This window comes from Schistocerca nitens, chromosome 10 (assembly GCF_023898315.1).
Source record: "Schistocerca nitens isolate TAMUIC-IGC-003100 chromosome 10, iqSchNite1.1, whole genome shotgun sequence".
Classification (NCBI taxonomy): domain Eukaryota; kingdom Metazoa; phylum Arthropoda; class Insecta; order Orthoptera; family Acrididae; genus Schistocerca; species Schistocerca nitens.
Window position 1 is genome coordinate 99,486,790 of NC_064623.1, and position 21,515 is coordinate 99,508,304.

General features: G+C 45.4%; 1 protein-coding gene across 2 annotated transcripts in view; it reads right to left on the minus strand.

The window, feature by feature from the left end:
• LOC126210051 (uncharacterized) overlaps positions 1 to 21,515 on the minus strand; it is an 895,609-nt gene that overhangs the window by 581,216 nt on the left and 292,878 nt on the right. The window contains exon 3 of one of the 2 annotated variants that reach the window (XM_049939166.1): positions 16,030 to 16,120. In XM_049939166.1, the coding sequence (XP_049795123.1) occupies positions 16,030 to 16,120 (91 nt within the window). Of the gene's footprint in view, positions 1 to 16,029; positions 16,124 to 21,515 lie in introns of both variants that reach the window. The other variant, XM_049939165.1, reaches the window with a different exon arrangement.

The following is a 21,515-nucleotide window of genomic DNA, read 5'->3' on the forward strand; positions in this document are numbered from 1 at the left end:
CTATCATCTGTTGCGTTACAGTTACATATACATTAACCTGAAGGTGCTGCGCGTGCAGGTTTTTTTTTTTTCGGCCTGCTATGGACCCCGAAGATTTAAATCTCTCCCCTGTTTGTGTTTTCCCCTTTTGCCAGTAGATTTTCATTTTCGGTGACTGTGCTTCTTTTCTCTGTTTTGACCATTTGCAGGCAGGACGTGGAACTGGCGTAGTAAGCGAAATAAGGTTTCAACGTCTTTAGTAATTTTGACTTTTTCTCTGAAAACTTCTCAATCCTGAATGTCATAAAATGAAATTTCAGCTTCCTGTAAATCCTTTTTAACTTGGCTTGCCCATATTGAATACGATTTTGTTTTTGAAATTGATGAATGTGTGCGATGAGTAAGTCTTTGCGGGTTCATTCTTTCCAGATGAGCAAACAACATCATTCTCCGCTTTCTCATGTTGGCCGGCCGCGGTGGCCGAGCGGTTCTAGGCGCTTCAGTCCGGAACCGCGCGACTGCTACGGTCGCAGGTTCGAATCCTGCCTCGGGCATGGATGTGTGTAATGTCCTTAGGTTAGTTAAGTCCCATAGTGCTCAGAGCCATTTGAACCATTTTTTTCTCATGTTGGTAACAATGTCTTCTGTATGTTCGTATGATTCGCAGTTGTGTCTTCGGTGGAATTCTCCGTTTTCTTTGATAGGGCCAAGGATTTTGCTCAAAAATTTCCGGTCTTTTATTTCAAGTTTTCGTAGTGGTCCTTTCTTCGTCATGTTTAAACATTCTGATGCATACAAAGCTGACGGTCTAATTACGGTGTTATAATGACAAAGTTTTAGGTTTAAAGACAGGCTTATGCTTTTGTATAAGTGTTTGCACAGATGAAAAGCACCTTCTAGTTTAGAACACCTACTTTCTACAGGTGCATTTTCTGAACCGTCAGGTGTAATTATTTATCCAAGATATTTAAATTTCTTTGACTGCTTCATTTTCTCTTGTTGTATTTCAATATGAGGAGGAGCGTATTTGATGTTTGTGATGAATTCAGTTTTGTGAAATGCTATATTTAGGCCAGTCTTAGCAGCAATTGATTGTAGGCTGGACACTTGAACCTTAGCTTCGTCAATATTATTTGCAATGAGCGCCAGAACATCAGCAAAAGCAAACCAGTTTCCACTGAGGCCATTTCTTTTGTGTCCAATTTGAATCCCATAACCTGGCGGTTCGGTTGTTTTCCACTCCCTGACTATCTTTTCCAGGCCACAATTGAAAACCAATGGAGAGAGCAGGTCACCTTGTCTCACCCCTGTACAGATTTCAAATGGTTCTGATAGTTCGCCGCTGAACTTGACCTTTGACACTGTGTTATTTAAAGTGGCGCTTATCAGATTGATTGTTTTCCTATCTAGACCACATTCGGCAAGGTTGTTCTTTATTGTTTCTCCATCAATTGCGTCATACGCTTTTTGAAAGTCGACGAAGGTCACAAAAAAAAATGGCTCTGAGCACTATGGGACTCAACTGCTGAGGTCATTAGTCCCCTAGAACTAGTTAAACCTAACTAACCTAAGGACATCACACACATCCATGCCCGAGGCAGGATTCGAACCTGCGACCGTAGCGGTCTCGCGGTTCCAGACTGCAGCGCCAGAACCGCGCGGCCACTTCGGCCGGCAACAAAGGTCACACCAAACGTTTTTGATCTTGATTTAACGTATGATATAACAGATTTCAGGTTATGGATCTGCTCTGCACTGGATCTTGATGTCCTGAAACCAGCTTGATATTCGCCCAATTGTTGATCTAAGACTGATCAGGTTTACAACTTCTCTTCCAGCATTTCACCTCGAAGTCAGAGGCTACAGTGTGAAAAACTTACAAAAACTTAAGTATTCAAAGTGTTGGCCACCGCTGGCCACTACTTTCCTCCCCGTCTCTCGGGCAACATACGATTCCGCAGCGAAAGAAATGGGCTCGTTTTGAGGAGATTCACGAATCGATCCAATTCTGCATTTGTACCTTTGACCGTAAGTGCTGATCAGTCAGGCCGTGTGCTATCGATCGAAACATATGGCACCCAGAGGGTGGTTTAACATTCCGTTTCAACGTTTCCAAGTTTTGACGGGTTTTGCGACATAGGGTCGAGCATTGTTACTCTGGAAAATCAGCTTCTCATGTCTATCGGTGTATTGTAGCCGTTTGTCTCTCAGCGCTTAGTTCAAACACATCAACTGCTTTTGATAACGATCTCCTGTAATTACTTTCGTCAGTTTCAGTAGCTTCGAAAACCTTCCCTCTTCCACCGCCATGCCGGTCTTCGATGTAAAATATCACCGTTCTTGAAGCGTTGCAACCATTCTCTTCAAGTTCTTTCACTAAAAGTTATTTCACAATAGGTCTTACCAGCATGTAATGAGCCTCAACCGCAAATTTCTCCATGTTAAAGCAGAAAATTAAAACTTCCCCCAAATGACAACTGTGCTCGTAAGTTGGCATATTCAATCGAGAATAACTATATGATGCAATCACAATTCGACTAATATTGTGACGGTGTTATGCTTACTAACGTCAAAGCTTACTGTACGACACTTATGGCCCACAATTTGCGTCACAACTTGCCGCTGCTGCCATCAGTTGCAAAAATGGCGCAAGCAAAGTTTCAATATTATCGCGACGTGTTTCGGCAACATGCTGGCATAATCAGGTGTGTTCCAATTGGATGTACATTAACCTGAAGGTGCTGGTAGTGCCACTGAGATTAATGTCCAGGTAAGTGTAACGGACTTGATGCTCATACCCAGCAAATAATCCCCAATACGCTTCCGATTAACGTATATGTAAATGTAATGCACATGGTAACAGCATGCTGCCGAAAGTCGTCGTGCTAATAAATATACGTAAAAAGTTACTGAAGCAGAGCGGCGTTGTACAGCCGCGTGGTTTGAGGCGCCTTGTCACGGTTCGCGCGGCTACCTCGGAGTTTCGAGTCCTCCCTCGGGCATGGGTGTTTGTGTTGTGCTTAGCGTAAGTTAGATTAAGTAGTGTGTAAGCTTAGGGACCGATGATCTCAGCAGTTTGGTCCCATAAGGTCTTACCACAAATTTCTAAAATTTACTGAAGCAGTAAAAATTATTTCATAAATTTATAGCACAGTCCCTGGCCTCAACCAGCTCCATACAACATGGCAAGATGGATTAATTAAAACCGAGAATTTACGTTCTAAAAAACCTTTGGGTGGAAAACCATGAACAACAAAGAAGAATTTTAGTTTTAGAAAGAGATAGAAGTTTGGTGGAGAACAGTGCCTACACCCCAACCCTTCAATCGCAGATCCTACTACCGTTCCATTAACAAGACACTTTTGCGAGCAAGTGCGCTTTCTTAATGAGAGACGATACCGTTTGTCTTCTGCAAGCTAGGTCTCTTTTCTAGAATTTTTGCATGCAGAACCGTTAGAGGATTACAATTATATCCCCAAGTTATTGTGTTATATTCTTGAAGACAGTTAATTAACAGTATTCGTTTCACATCGCAGAACGCTGATGCCATGACCTTCCCCCTGATGACACTGCCTTCGTCTTTCTTGGATCCAAAGAACCCGCCCCCTCTGTCCACGCCGGCCGAAGTGGCCGTGCGGTTCTAGGCGCTGCAGTCTGGAACCGCGAGACCGCTACGGGGCCTAATGACGTCAGAAGTTAAGTCCCATAGTGGTTGGTTGGTTGGTTGTTTGGGGGAAGAGACCAAACAGCGAGGTTATCGGTCTCATAGGGTTAGGGAAGGATGGGGAAGGAAGTCGGCCGTGCCCTTTCAAAGGAACCATCCCGGCATTTGCCTGGAGCGATTTAGGGAAATCACGGAAAACCTAAATCAGGATGGCCGGACGCGGGATTGAACCGTCGTCCTTCCAGATGCGAGTCCAGTGTGCTAACCACTGCGCCACCTCGCTCGGTAAAGTCCCATAGTGCTCAGAGCCATTCGAACCATTTGAACCCTCTGTCCACTGTTTCGACTTTGTTCAGCAGCGTAGTGATAAACTCATCTTTAATCCACAAAACATACTCACACTGTACGGAAACTGTCGTTCGAATTTATTTCTGATCCGCCGTCGGTAGGCACGGCACACAGACTGCACAAAGGTACCTTCCTCACGTGCAATTCCTCGTACAAGATACGGCCGACACGTTATTTTTGTCCTACGGTTTATGACGTGGTTGCACTTTTCAAATGTCTTTCATGTTCATCACCTTGGACACTTGCACAGCCACGTTTACCTTCGACAATCCATATTATCAAGATGGAAACTGAACAACCTCTGATAAACCTTCCGTTGTAGTCAAACGTTCTGTTACAAAAAATCTCACTGGGGCTAATCGATTTTCACCGTTTCCGCGCCTTGTTGAGTCAGCTACCAGCTGCCAGCTACGGGACGGAATGACTTGCAGTTTCATACGAAGCCTATCTGAAGTTGAACCAAGCTCTCGGGAAAACCCTGGTGTTGTAATCTACTCTTCAGACCACCCCCGTAGTTCAACCGAGGCCTTCGGGGGTCCATTTATGGACTCATACTTTGCGACATAAATACACTGGTGTCCAAAATTATTGAACAAGCGGAAAGTTTGCTACAAAACAGTATAAACAGATGACAGTAAAGTAGAAACAATGTAAAGAATAGAGATATGTACTCAAATGCAATATACGTAATGTCCATTATAATTATCCGGGCTGTTATGCCGTGGTCGGTTGATGAATTCTGAGGAGATTCCCAACGTTTCGTCTCCGACTGCGGGAGACATCTTCAAGGGGGTCCGTAGCTTGATGGAAGGTCCAACACACACACTGGCTCGCTACCAAAGTCTTTATTTGCATGTTCAGTCACGTGATAGGTACGGTAGGCTATAATGTCTCTATCTACAAAACTTTCAAGTCCACCAACACTAGGTACACCTGTACCACCACGTACAATAGCAACAGTAAGCCAACCATTGCCATGAGTAAATGAATCGTTAATGTCAATGCTAAAGTTAAGTCTACATCCACAGAAAACACAAGGTCCATCGACGAGTGCAGTAGCAGCAACAGTCTTCACAGTATTCTTCTTCTTGTCTGCAGCAGATGTTGTAAATTCAATATTCTCAATTGTTTTATATACAGTATTTCTTGTAGTAGCGAGCCAGTGTGTGTGTTAGACCTTCCATCAAGCTACGGACCCCCTTGAAGATGTCTCCCGCAGTCGGAGACGAAACGTTGGGAATCACCTCAGAATTCATCAACCGACCACGGCCTAACAGCCCGGATAATTATAATGGACATGATATTTCCGGCCGTGAAAGTTTACATTTTAATATACGTAATGGTAGACAAGAATTTTTATCATTTTTTTCCAACTTAAGGGATTGGACACACATTCTGACAACTGGTTAATAGGCTCAGTATGTGGTGTGGCCACCTCTGGCACTAATACAGGAGTGACAACGGCGGGACATGCTGTGCATGACGTCACCAATACTGTGTTGAGGCAGTAACGGCTATTCTTCCTGCAGAGTTGCTCCGACTTAGATATTTGTCGTAGTGTCGTACCAACTTTGCAATACCCTTGTGATAGAAGGCAGCCGCCTGTGCTTCCCGCCAGTTCTCTACGCTGGTCTGCAGTTCGTTGTGTCAACCAAAATGGTACCTTCAGCGCCAGCGGTTCACGTCAGTGAAGACGAAAATCAGAGGGAGCCAAGTCCAGGCTGTGTGGTCGGTGATCAGACACTTCCCACCGAAAACGCTTCAGGGACGTCCTCAGTGCCGCTGCAGTGTGCGGCCGAGAAGAGTCATGAAGAAGGAGGTGTATGGCGGTTAAGTTATGTGGGCTGGGTGAAATCAGGCGAAATCTCTATGCGGAGCTTCATCGGATTTTCACTGTGATTTCCACTGTGCGACCTATCAGGCTTACTTTCCGAATAAATGTGGTACTTCTACAGTCCATAACAGAAGGGAGGTTTTAGGGTAAAAGAAGAGGGTGAATAAGAATATCCCACCTAGGTAACACAAACTAGTGGATAGGATTTGCAAAGAGCAGATCAACTACTACTTGTATGTATGTTGTACGAGGTGCGGCTAGAAAAAAACCGGACTGATGCTGGAAAAAACATTTATTTACAATTATTTACAATTTCATGTTATCTCCTTCAATGTACTCTCCTCCTCGGTCTCTACACCGCTCCATACGAATTTTCCACTCTTCATAGCAATGCTGCAGATCATTTTCGGTAAGTCCATACATTACTTCCGTCGCTTTTTCTTTTACTGCTTCAACAGTCTCAAATCTAGTTCCTTTCAAAGCTGACTTGACTTTAGGGAAAAGAAAAAAGTCACAGGGGGCCAAATCAGGTGAGTAGGGTGGATGATCTAAGATGGGAATGTTGTGTTTTGCCAAAAACGTCTTCACTGACAACGCACTGTGAGCTGGGGCATTGTCTTGGTGAAGGATCCATGACTTTTTTCTCCACAAATCGTTCCGTTTTCTCCGTACTCGCTCACGTAGGGTAGCCAGGACGCTAATGTAGTAATGCTGATTCACTGTTTGTCCCTCTGGTACCCAATCAATGTGCACAATCCCTTTGATGTCAAAAAAAGCAATCATCATTGCCTTGAATTTCGATTTTGACATTCGTGCTTTTTTTTTTGTCGTGGAGAACCAGGAGTTTTCCAATGCATCGATTGGCGTTTAGTTTCGGGATCGTAAGTAAAAAACCACGATTCATTGCAAGTAATAACATTTTGTAAGAAGGTGGGATCACTTTCAATGTATTCCAGGATGTCAGAACAAATCATTCTTCGGCGTTCCTTCTGTTCAATTGTGAGACACTTTGGAACCATTTTTGAACACACTTTGCTCATGTTGAAACTTTCATGAAAAATCTGCCTAACACTTTCCTTGTCAACTTCTGTTAACTCAGACACTGCTATGATTGTTAAACGGCGATCTTGTCGAGCAAGTTTACCGATTTTTTCAATGTTTGCATCAGTTTTTGCTGACAATGGTCTGCCAGTGCGAGTGTCATCACTGGTGTCTTCGCGGCCATCTTTAAATCGTTTAAACCACTCAAACACTTGTGTTCGCGATAAACAATCATCGCCGTACACTTGTTGTAACATTACAAACGTTTCACTTGCAGATTTTCCTAGTTTGAAACAAAATTTGATGTTAACACGCTGTTCTTTCTGTACACTCAACATTTTCCGACGCACAGACAAAACGTCAACTACTTAAAACAGACGCCACGGGCAGACTGAGTGCAGGAGGCAGATGAAACTCGAGCAGTAGGCGGAGCGAGAGTCACGTGACAGGCCACGCGACTTTCAGCCTTATTGCATTCGTTTTATTGTTTCACCAGTACTAGTCCGGTTTTTTTTTCTAGCCACACCTAGTATGTTAACTGGAGACCTAGAAACGACGGAGAGGCTCCACCCCCGCCGCAGCCACAGTGGTCCACAACCCCACGACGACTACCGCACGCCGAACCCAGACTTACTGTGCGGTTCGCCCCCCCCCCACCCCCTCCACCCCCCTCACCCCCCAGGGAACGTCTCACACCAGACGAGTATAACCCCTATGTTTGCGTGGTAGAGTAACGGTGGTGTACGCGAACGTGGAGAACTTTTTTCGCAGCAATCGCCGACATAGTGTAGCTGAGGCGGAATAAGTCGAACCAGCCCGCATTCACCGAGGCCTAAAAACCACCCACAGAGTGGCCGGATTACCAGACCTCGACACAAGTCCGCCGGGCGGATTCGTGCCGGGGACCAGGCGCTCCTTCCCGGTCCGGAAAGCCGTGCGTTATACCACACGGCTAGCCGGGCGGGCAACGACTACTTACTGATCGACTACTATGTACTGCATTTCACAGAACAAAGTTGTGCCGTTCGGTCGCCAGATGCGCTACGCACGCATGTAGAGAAATCCTCCGCTCCTATTGCCGCATCGCGCCTGCAGACAAGGAACTCAGTGAAAAGATCGTTTCGTGTCGAATGAATTGCACGGAGAAGTAATGCTTCCAATTTTTTTAATGAGAAAACTCTTTCTGCTTTTTAAATAAAACAAATGTTATTAACATCCTAGATCTTTATTCTTCATGCCTATATATTTATTTCTCAACACTGTCACCCGGGCAACGATCACGTTTCTCCCAACAGAAGATCTGTTTGTTGATACCGTCGCTGTAGAATGTTTGGCTTTGTTGACGGAGCTACAACCTCACCTCTGCTTGCACCGTTTCATCAGTACCAAAGTGAAGTCCTCGGAGATTTCTTTAAGTTTTGGAAACAGGTGAAAATCGGATGGTGCCAAGAGGTCACTGTATGGAGGATGGTCGACTACGGTGAACCCAAGGCGCTGGATTGTCGCAGATATCTCAGAGTTCGCGTGTGGTCTGGCATTGTCACGCTGAAGGAGAGAGTAGTCCATCTGGAGGCACGTCTTCTACGGTTACAGCAGATTACAGCACGCTGATTGTCACGCACCGACTGAGTTACGCCGCACACCGCCGTGTTACACGCTAATATTCGTAGCCGTGCTGCGTCACACGTAATACTCCAAGCGACATTGAGAACAGAAAAAAAAATTCAGAGGCATTACTTTTCGGTAAGTCCCCGTGTGCTGCAATTTTCTCACAATCGTCTTCCGAAACCGTAGAAGGGTTGGCTGTTGTGTTGGCAGAAGAGCCAACACCGTGTTACTAGAGGAGGCCGAAATGCACGCGTTTTAGCTCACGTAGGCTGGCGTGAGGAGGGTAGGACTCTACTGACGTGAGGTCTGGAACATGACAAGGAATTAGAATTCAGAAAGGGGACGTAATTAGTTTGATACTTAACTTTAATCCATTAATGATGAACGTCGCTCTTGGCGGTACATGATTCACAATATCATCTGTTCAGAATAGTAACTGAATATGGCGCCTTGCTAGGTCGTAGCAAATGACGTAGCTGAAGGCTATGCTAAACTGTCGTCTCGGTAAATGAGAGCGTATTTTGTCAGTGAACCATCGCTAGCAAAGTCGGTTGTACAACTCGGGCGAGTGCTAGGAAGTCTCTCTAGACCTGCCGTGTGGCGGCGCTCGGTCTGCAATCACTGATAGTGGCGACACGCGGGTCCGACATATACTAACGGACCGCGGCCGATTTAAAGGCTACCACCTAGCAAGTGTGGTGTCTGGCGGTGACACCACATTGGCCAGTGCGTTTTCAACCGTAAATTTATTCACTGACAAAAGTGGAAATAAATATTTTATCACGGCAGTCTGAAAAGACTTAATTGTCAAATTAAACGGTTTTATTTGAGAACAAAGGAAAATGAAATAACAGTTCTTACGAGAGACATAAAACCGAAGATTATCTTGCAGAACTAGTCATCAATATCAAAGATTTACCACTGAAAACAACAACCTTTTCAGAGATGGATGAAGTATATTTCAGACAAGAAAGAAAAGTACAGAGTGATAGACAAGTACGACATATATACGTGACTGTAAAAGAATTAATGAAGGAAAGAATTACTGAAACTCTAGTGTGTCGAGTACAAAAGATATCTCTGGTTAGCGCTATAGGAACGTGACAAGCAGTTCATAGAGAACTGCTACATCTACATAGATACGCCGCAAGGCACTGTACGGTGCGTGGCGGAGGGTACCCTGTACCACTACTACTCAATGCCTTTCCTATTACACTAGCAAATAGACCGAGGGAAAAACGACTTTCTACATGCCACCGTATTAGCTTTCTCGTATCTTATCTTCGTGGTCCTTCTCTAAATTTTCTCAATAGCGTTCGTCGAAAACACCGCCGCCTTTCCTCCAGGGATTTCCATTTGAGTTCCCGAAGCACCTCCGTGACACTAGTGAGTTGTTAGAACCTACCAGTTACAAATCTAGCAGCACGCCTCTGAATTTCTTCGATGACTTCCTTCAATCTGACCTGGTGCGGATCCCAAACACTCGAGCAGTACTGAAGAATAGGTCCTACCAGCGTCCTACATGCGGTCTCCTTTACAGGTGAACCACACTTTCCTAGAATTCTCCCGATAAACCGAAGTCGACCATTCGACTTCCGTACCACAGTTCTCACTCGCTCGTTCCATCTCATACATTACGTCCAGATGTTTAAATGACGTCACTGTGTCAAGCAAGACACAACTAATGCTGTATCCGAACATTACATGTTTGTTTCTCCTACTGATCCGCATTAATTTACATTTTTCCACATTTAGAGCAGGCGCCTTGCCACAGTTCGCGCGGCTACCCAGTCAGAGGTTCGAGTCCTCTCTCGGACATGGAAGTGTTCGTTGTGCTTTGCGTAAGTAAGATTAGGTTATATTAAGTAGTGCGTAAGCCTAGAGACTGATGAGCTCAGCAGTTTGGTCCTATTATAATTCCTATTGTTTCCCATTATTCTATGATTACAGATATTGGTACAAGATTGTTTTGTTCCTGATGAGCATGTGAGAGTTAACAATAAGATTTGGAAATAATACTAGTTATTATCGTACAGTTTTCTCTATGTATCCCAAAACTACTGTTGAGTGACATGCCCCTCTTTTCATCTCAACATCTTAACTGGCCAGGAACATACACTCCTGGAAATGGAAAAAAGAACACATTGACACCGGTGTGTCAGACCCACCATACTTGCTCCGGACACTGCGAGAGGGCTGTACAAGCAATGATCACACGCACGGTACAGCGGACACACCAGCACCCGCGGTGTTGGCCGTCGAATGGCGCTAGCTGCGCAGCATTTGTGCACCGCCGCCGTCAGTGTCAGCCAGTTTGCCGTGGCATACGGAGCTCCATCGCAGTCTTTAACACTGGTAGCATGCCGCGACAGCGTGGACGTGAACCGTATGTGCAGTTGACGGACTTTGAGCGAGGGCGTATAGTGGGCATGCGGGAGGCCGGGTGGGCGTACCGCCGAATTGCTCAACACGTGGGGCGTGAGGTCTCCACAGTACATCGATGTTGTCGCCAGTGGTCGGCGGAAGGTGCACGTGCCCGTCGACCTGGGACCGGACCGCAGCGACGCACGGATGCACGCCAAGACCGTAGGATCCTACGCAGTGCCGTAGGGGACCGCACCGCCACTTCCCAGCAAATTAGGGACACTGTTGCTCCTGGGGTATCGGCGAGGACCATTCGCAACCGTCTCCATGAAGCCGGGCTACGGTCCCGCACACCGTTAGGCCGTCTTCCGCTCACGCCCCAACATCGTGCAGCCCGCCTCCAGTGGTGTCGCGACAGGCGTGAATGGAGGGACGAATGGAGACGTGTCGTCTTCAGCGATGAGAGTCGCTTCTGCCTTGGTGCCAATGATGGTCGTATGCGTGTTTGGCGCCGTGCAGGTGAGCGCCACAATCAGGACTGCATACGACCGAGGCACACAGGGCCAACACCCGGCATCATGGTGTGGGGAGCGATCTCCTACACTGGCCGTACACCACTGGTGATCGTCGAGGGGAGACTGAATAGTGCACGGTACATCCAAACCGTCATCGAACCCATCGTTCTACCATTCCTAGACCGGCAAGGGAACTTGCTGTTCCAACAGGACAATGCACGTCCGCATGTGTCCCGTGCCACCCAACGTGCTCTAGAAGGTGTAAGTCAACTACCCTGGCCAGCAAGATCTCCGGATCTGTCCCCCATTGAGCATGTTTGGGACTGGATGAAGCGTCGTCTCACGCGGTCTGCACGTCCAGCACGAACGCTGGTCCAACTGAGGCGCCAGGTGGAAATGGCATGGCAAGCCGTTCCACAGGACTACATCCAGCATCTCTACGATCGTCTCCATGGGAGAATAGCAGCCTGCATTGCTGCGAAAGGTGGATATACACTGTACTAGTGCCGACATTGTGCATGCTCTGTTGCCTGTGTCTATGTGCCTGTGGTTCTGTCAGTGTGATCATGTGATGTATCTGACCCCAGGAATGTGTTAATAAAGTTTCCCCTTCCTGGGACAATGAATTCACGGTGTTCTTATTTCAATTTCCAGGAGTGTATATACTATCATGACAAAGGGCAGATTGTTATGGCCCGGCGACTCGGAACGAGCATCGCAGAACGGCGGAGCTGGTCGACTGGCAGTATGTTCCTGCCATGTAAGTGCGCCCATACGGTAAAATTGATCATTTTGTATCACAAGATTTACTACCAAATGTACAGTTCGGTTTTAGAAGTCGTTTAACAACAGAACACGCTATATTCCGTTTCCTCTGCTAGGTACTGGATGGATTAAGCAAAAGGTTTCGAACGCTAGGCATATATTTTGATTTCACTAAGGCGTTTCATTGTGTTGATCAGAAAATCTTGCTCCAGAAGTTGGACCATTACGGAATACGGGGAGTAGCTCACAATTGGTTCACCTCTTACTTTAGCGACAGACAGCAAAAGGTCATTATTATTCACAGTGTTGAGAATGGCTGTGATGTGGGGTCTGAGTGGGGTGCGGTCAAGGTGGGGGGGGGGGGGGGGGGTGCCCCAGGGATCAGTGTTGGGGCCACTCCTGTTCCTTATTTATATAAATGATATGTCCTATACTATTACAGGTAACTTTAAAATATTCCTGTTTGCTGATGACACTAGCTTGGTAGTAAGGGACGTCGTGTGCAGCATTGGCTCGGTTTCAAACAATGCAGTTCACGAGATAAGTTCATGGCTTGTAGAAAATAAACTAAACGCTAAATCACAGTAAGATTCAGTTTTACAGTTTCTCACACACAATTCAACAAAGCACGACGTTTTAATTTCACAGAATAGGCATATGATTAGTGAAACTGAACAGTTCAAATATCTAGGTGTTCAGATAGATAGTTAACTGTAGTGGAAAGCCTATGTTCAGGATCTTGTTCAATGACTTAATGCTGCCATTTTTACTATTCGAACGGTATCTGTAGTGAGTGATCGTTCGACACGATAATTAGTCTACTTTGCTTATTTCCATTCGCTTATTTCGTATGGTATTATATTTTGGGGTAACTCTTCCCATTCTAAATGTATATTTTTTGCTCAAAAACGGGCCGTTCTGGCAATAAGTGGTGTAAGCTCACGAACCTCTTTTCGACCCCTGTTCACGCGTCTGGGTATTTTGACATTGGCCTCTCAATACTGTCATTGCTTCTTAACAATATTAGCTTATTCCCAAGAATAAGCAGCTATCACTCAGTTAATACTCGGCATTGCATTTGGATCGGACTTCCTTAACTCTTGTGCAGAAGGGTGTGCAGTATACTGCAGCATCCATTTTCAATAAGCTACCACTAGAAGTCAAAAATCTTAGCGGTAGTCTACGCACTTTCAAATCGAAACTGAAGAGTTTCCTCACGGGTCACTCCTTCTATTCTGTCGAGGAGTTCCTTGAAACCTTAACTTGATTCTTGTTGTATTGTTGATTGCATTTTCTTAAACTTATGGCTTGACTATTTTTGGGTTCATAAACATTTTATTTTTATCTGTTATTACTTTTATGTTGTAATTTCATGTAATGACACATTCCATGACCTTGGAGATTTGCTCCTCAAATAAGACGAATGGCGACTTTTAAGTAGTCATAAAAAAGTTCATTCCGAAATTATTAAAAATCTGTATAATAGCGACTTTTAAATCACTTTCTTGAAAGAAAAACACTTAACTACACTATATTTTATCCTCTCCCTAAGAGGTAGGGGGAAGGGGCGCGGCACCCACTTGGTCTCCAGTATCGCCTACCCCCTCCGCCCCCCCCCCCCCTTCCGCTCCCTCCCACAGTATGGACGACGTAGCTGTTATGAGCAACTTTGGAAAGTGGTTGAAGGATAGTGAAACTAAAAGTAGACGGCAAGGTGTTGGATGTACACGCCCAATCACAGATCTGGAATTTGTAAGCTTGTCCGTACTGAAGATCACGATAGGCGGCTTCTGTATATCACGATAGGCGGCGATCTGTGGCAGACCTGATGACGGAGTACAGTGCTGTGTTTGGAAGCAAGCCGTTCAGCAGACAGTAGACATGGAGCTCCACAGTAGATGAACACGACACGTGTTCCCATGTTGACCCGGTGACATCACCAGTTACGATTGGAATGGGCGCAGGTTCATCGAAATTACAACGTGGATCAACGGGACAGTGTCGCCTGGTAGGATGGATGAATCGCGACCCTTGTTGCACCAGGTCTACGGACATGCTGTGGCACGTTGTCGAACAGGTGAATGGCTGCTCGATACATACACCACGCCACAGATGATGGCCCAGGGGGCAGCAGTACGCCGTGGGGAACACCGACCTTTCTTCTGTTGCTTCCTGTGGTAGTAATCGAAGCCTCCATGACGTGGACGTTGTTGTGGGGCAGAATGAATTTTTCACTCTGCAACAAACTTTTCGGTGATATGACACTTCCTGGCACAGTAAAACTTGGTAACTCCGACGGCTTGGTTGCTTTGGTGGCATAGTCGGTAGAGATTTACCCACGAAAGGCAAACTTCCCGAGTTGAATCTCGGTCTGGAACACAGTTTTGATCTTCCAAGAAGTTTTCATATCTGTGCACGGTCCGTTGCAGAGCGAAAATTTCACTCTGGGAAGAACATTCCCCAGGCTGCGGCTAAGCCAAGTCTCTGCATTATCCATTTTTCCAGGATTTCTAATCCCACAATTTTCGCAGGAGAGCTTCTGTGAGGTTTGGAAGGTGATAGATGAGGTACTGGTGGAAGTAAAGCTGTGAGGACGGGTCGTGAGTCGTACTTGGGTAGCTGAGTCGGTGGAGTACTTGCTTGCGAAAGGCAAAGGTCTTCACTTCGGGTCTCTGTCTGGCAATCACTTTTAATCTGCCAGGGAGTTTCATTATTGTGAACGATTTGTATTCCTTCATGAGCGAATCGCCACTATGCTGTCACAGTGTGGCTGTCTACTTGTTTGGTACGTGCAGAACGATTTTCGACTGTGCTTGTGTATCCTGTAACCGAAGCACAATCACAGGAGGACCGTGTACAGCATGCAAGGGTGTGCTTCCCCCGGTGAACTAACTAGCTTCTTACAGGAGGTATGGGGAAGTCTATTTACAAGAGTGATAAATGCACTTACAGCGTGACAATTATTGAACTATATGGAAAAAAAACGTAAATTACTTACAAACTGCGGCATGCACACACTCTGTTCAACATGCAAACGTCACTACAGATATTCGGATTTAGGTTATGACATGTTCGATATGGCGCAGGCGAATAACGAATTTCTGTATGACCCGCTGAAGTGTCGGAACATCGATAGTCTTGAAGACACCCTGAATGGCTGTTTTCAGCTCAGCAATAGTCATTCCTGTACAGCTTGTCTTTAATATAGATAGTCCCAGAAAAATGAGTCTCATGTGTTCAGATCCGGAGATTATGGCGGCCAATCGAGGACCATGGTCTCTCGGTATCCCAGAGACAGAATGCGGTCCCCAAAGTGCTCTTCCAGGACATCAAACACTCTCCTGCTTCGAAAGGATCTAGCTCTGTCTTGCATGAACCACATCTTGTCGAAATGAGGGTTACTTTGGATAATGGTGATGAAATCATCTTCCAAAACCTTCACGTAACGTTCGGTAGTCACTGTGCCATCAAGGAATAGCTATCGCACCGCTTATTCTAAGACTGGACATTGCACGCCACACAGTCACCCATTGAGGGTGAAGAGCTACTCGATCGCGAAATGCGGATTATCATTCCCCCAAATGCACCAATTTATTGATGAACCCATCCAAATGCATGTGGACTTTGTTGCTAAACCAAACCACACAGGCGCATACAAATTCCCATCATGCCCCGCGGCCAAACGTACAGTTGCTACGTCCTAACGCAAACTATATAGAAATTATGACGATTTTATTTCATATAGTTCAGTAATAGTCACCAATTAAGAATACATGTAACAAGTAGTAAGGCTAGATGACAGAGATATTGTGAACAGCGAGCAAACAGCAAACTACTTCACCACGAATCCTTACAAGTCAACCATTGACTGTTTCCCTGCTGGTAACTTTAGCTTTCAGAGGTTGGCTTACCTGGTGCTCTGGGTGGCAGCGGTGGTGGGGGACTCCCTGGGCTGGCCGGTGACAGCGGCTGCTGCTGCTGCTGTTGTATCAGCTGGGCGTTCTTCTGGAAAGAAACATGGAAACATGAGCATCAGAGAAAAAAGCACACAAGCAGGCAAAGCGAAAGCACGTGTAAAGTTTCAGCTGATCAGTGTTAGCAAATATTGTACAGAGGCTGTCACAATGTGTTCAGGTAACTTGATTTACACAGTGCAATAAAACATACAAACCACAACTTCTGTGTGAGGAACAAGTTCACACGTAAAATACAGTAAACTATCCAAAATTATTGTGTGCTGTATTCTATTGTAGATAGAAAATGAAAACAGCAATTATTGTGGTGTGTGTTTTTGCGCGTTTGTGTCATACCATAGGGCTAAACAGTGTTTTTTGGATATACGACATTGCAGCCGACGTTGCTACTTGAATGGAGTATCTCATGTATACTTGCCCATTAAAGTACATTTTATCTTACCTCAGATACTCCACTTTTATTTCGGTAGGACATTAAAAGTACGCGGAATATTGGAACAGTTTAGCAATGTTGCCAGCGACTTGGTTGGTTAGTCCTACTCGGAACCGTTCCGACAGTTACTCATCAAACATCATAGACCATATAGGCGGTAGGATACACTATCAAGTGTGTCACTACTTTTTCTTCTTCTACTTCTTCGCACCACATACTGTGATGGGCCTTGGTTTCGCCAACAATCTTCTTCCTTAAATCTGTTTTCTCTGCATCTCTCTACCATCTGCTGATCTCAGTCTGGTGAGGTCAGCCAACACATTGTCCAGCCTGGACATCTTGTCCACAGTCAGCCCTTACTTCCGGTAGAATAAAATCTTCCTTCTCCCAAACAGAGAATATTTGTAGTATTATGGGCAGGGGCCTCCAAAATCTTTGGATTTTGTCGATCTAAAGCGCCAATTGGGCATAATTTCACACAATATCTCTCAGGAGGACATCCAACAACATTTTCAGTCAGTCACACAATAAAGGCTTTCACGACCGGATGCTTCAGTCGGGTGATCACGTCGTAAATTTTCGCAAACTGAAGTTTTATGTACTGTGACGAACTATTATCCACAGCTATACAGAGAAGCCAACGAAATATATAAACATAGGGAAAGCTTTAACAGAAAAGAAGAAGCCATGAAACTAAGTGTTATATGCACAGTGGCGCTACGGAATCGATGAGTTTATCTTTCGCGTACTATGATCGATAGTTACATTTTACCCTTGACAAGGTTTATCTCTGCTATCACGTGAAATCCAGACCACGCCCACTTTCCACGGTATTTAGGCCGTTTTTCGACGTCTGACTCGTCAGTCGGCAAGACTCAGCCAGAAGCACATCCGAAGACGTCGAACGTAGCTTTGGACGAAACGTCAGGGATAGAAGAGTTTTATGGACCAAGACCATACAACCTGGAAGAATTCCCAGCAACTTTCAGTCAGCGCCAAGCTGAATAACTGCATCAGTTGGAATTCGGTATCGCGGTAGGCAGTGCCTGCAGTGGTTTAGCTCAGTAGTGTATTTCTTGAGACTGGCACAGCACGGACCTGCACTCCGATTTTTCTGTCTTACATTTGGCCAGTTCTTGTTTTTGCACGTTCAAACCAATATTGATTTTTTGTTCATTTAATTTTTCTTGACTTTTCTTCAATATTGTATACAATACACGTTGACGTTGAGCATTTGCCACTTGATTTTACCAAGCAAGGTGGCGCAGTGGTTAGCACACTGGACTTGCATTCGGGACGACGATGGTTCAAACCCGTCTCCGGCCATCCTGATCTAGGTTTTCCATGATTTCCCTAAATCGTTTCAGCCAAATGCTGGGATGGTTCCTCTGAAAGGGTACGGCCTGTTTCCTTCACTATCCTTCCCTAATTCGATCTTGTGCTCTAATGACCTTGTTGTCGATGGGACGATTAATTTTCTTCTTCCTCTTCTTCTTCTCCTCATCCTCCTCCTCCTCCTCCTCCTCCTCCTCCTCCTCCTCTTTTGAAACTATCTAATGCTCTGGTAGTGCCCTGTAGATATCGACCGTAGTAGTACAAAGCCCATACCACCCCATGTTGCAATGTTGCAAAATTTATTCAAGATGGCGGATAAAAGATGGCGGCGATAGATATGGCAATGTCGCAATGGCATCATGGTGGGAAGTTCAAATTTGGGCGGGAAAATAGGTCAATTGGCTTACCTACACTAAACTAACCCACTTTCCTCCCGTCTCCCCCTCGCCCCCCTCCCTCCAGAAAATGGCGAGAACTTCAAATTCCAGAATGACAATGCAGCACAACATGGCTACTTCCACTAACCTAAGAAAATGGCCGGAAAAAAGGTCACTTGGACTACCTTCACTTAGTTAAGCCATCTGACTGCCACCTCTTCCTAGGAATTGACAGGGAAAGGAGCTCTCTTTGACTTCTGCTCAGCTCACTCGAATGACATGTGCAGAGCTGCATAAACGGCAAAAGTTGCAAGAGGCATAGGGACTGTCTAAAATTTTACTGTAGCTAATAGGTTCGAAAAAGGTGACTCGTTTCAGTATATGAGAGTGTCAGAAATAGGGTTCACTAGTGGATGTTATCATTAAAGGACTTCTGCATAGGATCTAATGCAGTTATGTGGTTGAACGGAAAGACTTGCTTCCAAATCCCAGACAGCATTTCAACTGGAGATCGTAACACTAGAGATCTGAAAAGCCTGTGTATATTTCTTACAACTTCAGTCAGCACACCATCTACTGCTTGTGCTCGTTCTCAATCTGCCTTTGGCTATACCCCAGTGGATATATCACAGAACCTCTGACATGGCATCATGACAGAATGCTTTACAAATACTGCAGAAATATGTAGCAGCAGGACGAGGGAGATGCAAATGCCGGTTTCATACCACATTCCTTACCCGAATCACTTTCTAAATTCTGTGATTTTATCATGAGGTTGCACCGTCGGCTGCGTGTAACTGTACTGTTGGTCTGATTATACACACTCCAGCGAACAGTCTGTTTTCAGTGTCGTGGTATTTGTATGGAAAAACCACTCAATTTGGAGGTAATGCCATTCCTCGATTTATAAAGCCAGTATAGCTTTTTAACATGGATACTTGTGTGTACCTGTAGAACCAAGACCGCTTGTGATAGTAATATGGTCGTTGTGATCGTGTTTTTTTAACATACGGCGGTGTGTAAGGCGATTACACCTCTATTTCTAAGACACAGTGGTACAACCCACAAATTTTTCTTATGTTAGTGGAGGTAACCATGGTGTGTTGCGTTGTCCTACTGGGATTTAAGCTTCCTGCCATTTTCTGGGATGAGGGGGTGAGGGGGGAGGGGAGCATGTTAGGTTAGTGGAAGTAGCCCAATTGACCTATTTTCCCGACAAAATTTGAACTTCCCGGCATGACGTCATTGCGAGGTTGACATATCTATTGCCACCAATTTGGATCCGCCACTTTGAATAATTTTCGTAGCAATGCAACGAGGGGTGGTACAAACTTTGTCCTACTACTATCGACTGTGAAGGACAACACAGGAAACTATATGGTTCAGGACAAGAAAGCAAAAAAGCCGGTTATAACACTACATGAACTGGCAACTGGAGAAACCTTCACAAGCTAAGATCGTTAAAAAAGCATTTTATTTAATGACCAGTTTCGACACAGCTACACTGTCGTCATCGGATCTTATGCTTTTGAATTACAACAGCATAGCTCTGTCGAAACCGATTATGCAATAAACTGATTTTTTCGCGACCTTTGTTTGTCATGGTTTCCTCCGTAGATTGCCCAGACTGACTAGTCAGAAATGTATAACTACGCCTACATGAATTATCTAAAATGACTGCGTCTGTGCGTCGTCCTTTCAGATCCTGTGTAAAATTGTCAAAAGTGCCATAGTAAATTCACCATCAGATGGGCCCTTTGGACGTGCGATGTAGTCCGGAACGTGAAAACTATAAAATGGACTATAAAGACGAAGCAAAAGCAGAAATAAGCGCAGAATCGATCGCGACACTGTCGAAGCATTTGCCTCACCAACCCTTTGCTTAGTGAAGCTGACTGTGGCATTCAGAACAGTCTTCCAATTCACGACAGCATTACTGGTGTAAAAGTGGGGATCATTGGAGCAGTTGCCAGAGAACGGTAGAAAACAGGCATTACTGCGCATGCGCAGCTACAGGGTGTTTCAAAAATGACCGGTATATTTGAAACGGCAATACAAACTAAACGAGCAGCGATAGAAATACACCGTTTGTTGCAATATGCTTGGGACAACAGTACATTTTCAGGCAGACAAACTTTCGAAATTACAGTAGTTACAATTGTCAACAACAGATGGCGCTGCCGTCTGGGAAACTCTATAGTACGATATTTTCCACATATCCACCATGCGTAGCAATAATATGACGTAGTCTCTGAATGAAATTACCCGAAACCTTTGACAACGTGTCTGGCGGAATGGCTTCACATACAGATGAGATGTACTGCTTCAGCTGTTCAATTGTTTCTGGATTCTGGCGGTACACCTGGTCTTTCAAGTGTCCCCACAGAAAGAAGTCACAGGGGTTCATGTCTGGCGAATAGGGAGGCCAATCCACGCCGCCTCCTGTATGTTTCGGATAGCCCAAAGCAATCACACGATCATCGAAATATTCATTCAGGAAATTAAAGACGTCGGCCGTGCGATGTGGCCGGGCACCATCTTGCATAAACCACGAGGTGTTCGCAATGTCGTCTAAGGCAGTTTGTACCGCCACAAATTCACGAAGAATGTCCAGATAGCGTGATGCAGTAATCGTTTCGGATCTGAAAAATGGGCCAATGATTCCTTTGGAAGAAATGGCGGCCCAGACCAGTACTTTTTGAGGATGCAGGGACGATGGGACTGCAACATGGGGCTTTTCGGTTCCCCATATGCGCCAGTTCTGTTTATTGACGAAGCCGTCCAGGTAAAAATAAGCGTCGTCAGTAAACCAAATGCTGCCCACATGCATATCGCCGTCATCAATCCTGTGCACTATATCGTTAGCGAATGTCTCTCGTGCAGCAATGGTAGCGGCGCTGAGGGGTTGCCGCGTTTGAATTTTGTATGGATAGAGGTGTAAACTCTGGCGCATGAGACGATACGTGGACGTTGGCGTCATTTGGACCGCAGCTGCAACACGGCGAACGGAAACCCGAGGCCGCTGTCGGATCACCTGCTGCACTAGCTGCGCGTTGCCCTCTGTGGTTGCCGTACGCGGTCGCCCTACCTTTCCAGCACGTTCATCCGTCACGTTCCCAGTCCGTTGAAATTTTGCAAACAGATCCTTTATTGTATCGCTTTTCGGTCCTTTGGTTACATTAAACCTCCGTTGAAAACTTCGGCTTGTTGCAACAACACTGTATTCTAGGCGGTGGAATTCCAACACCAGAAAAATCCTCTGTTCTAAGGAATAAACC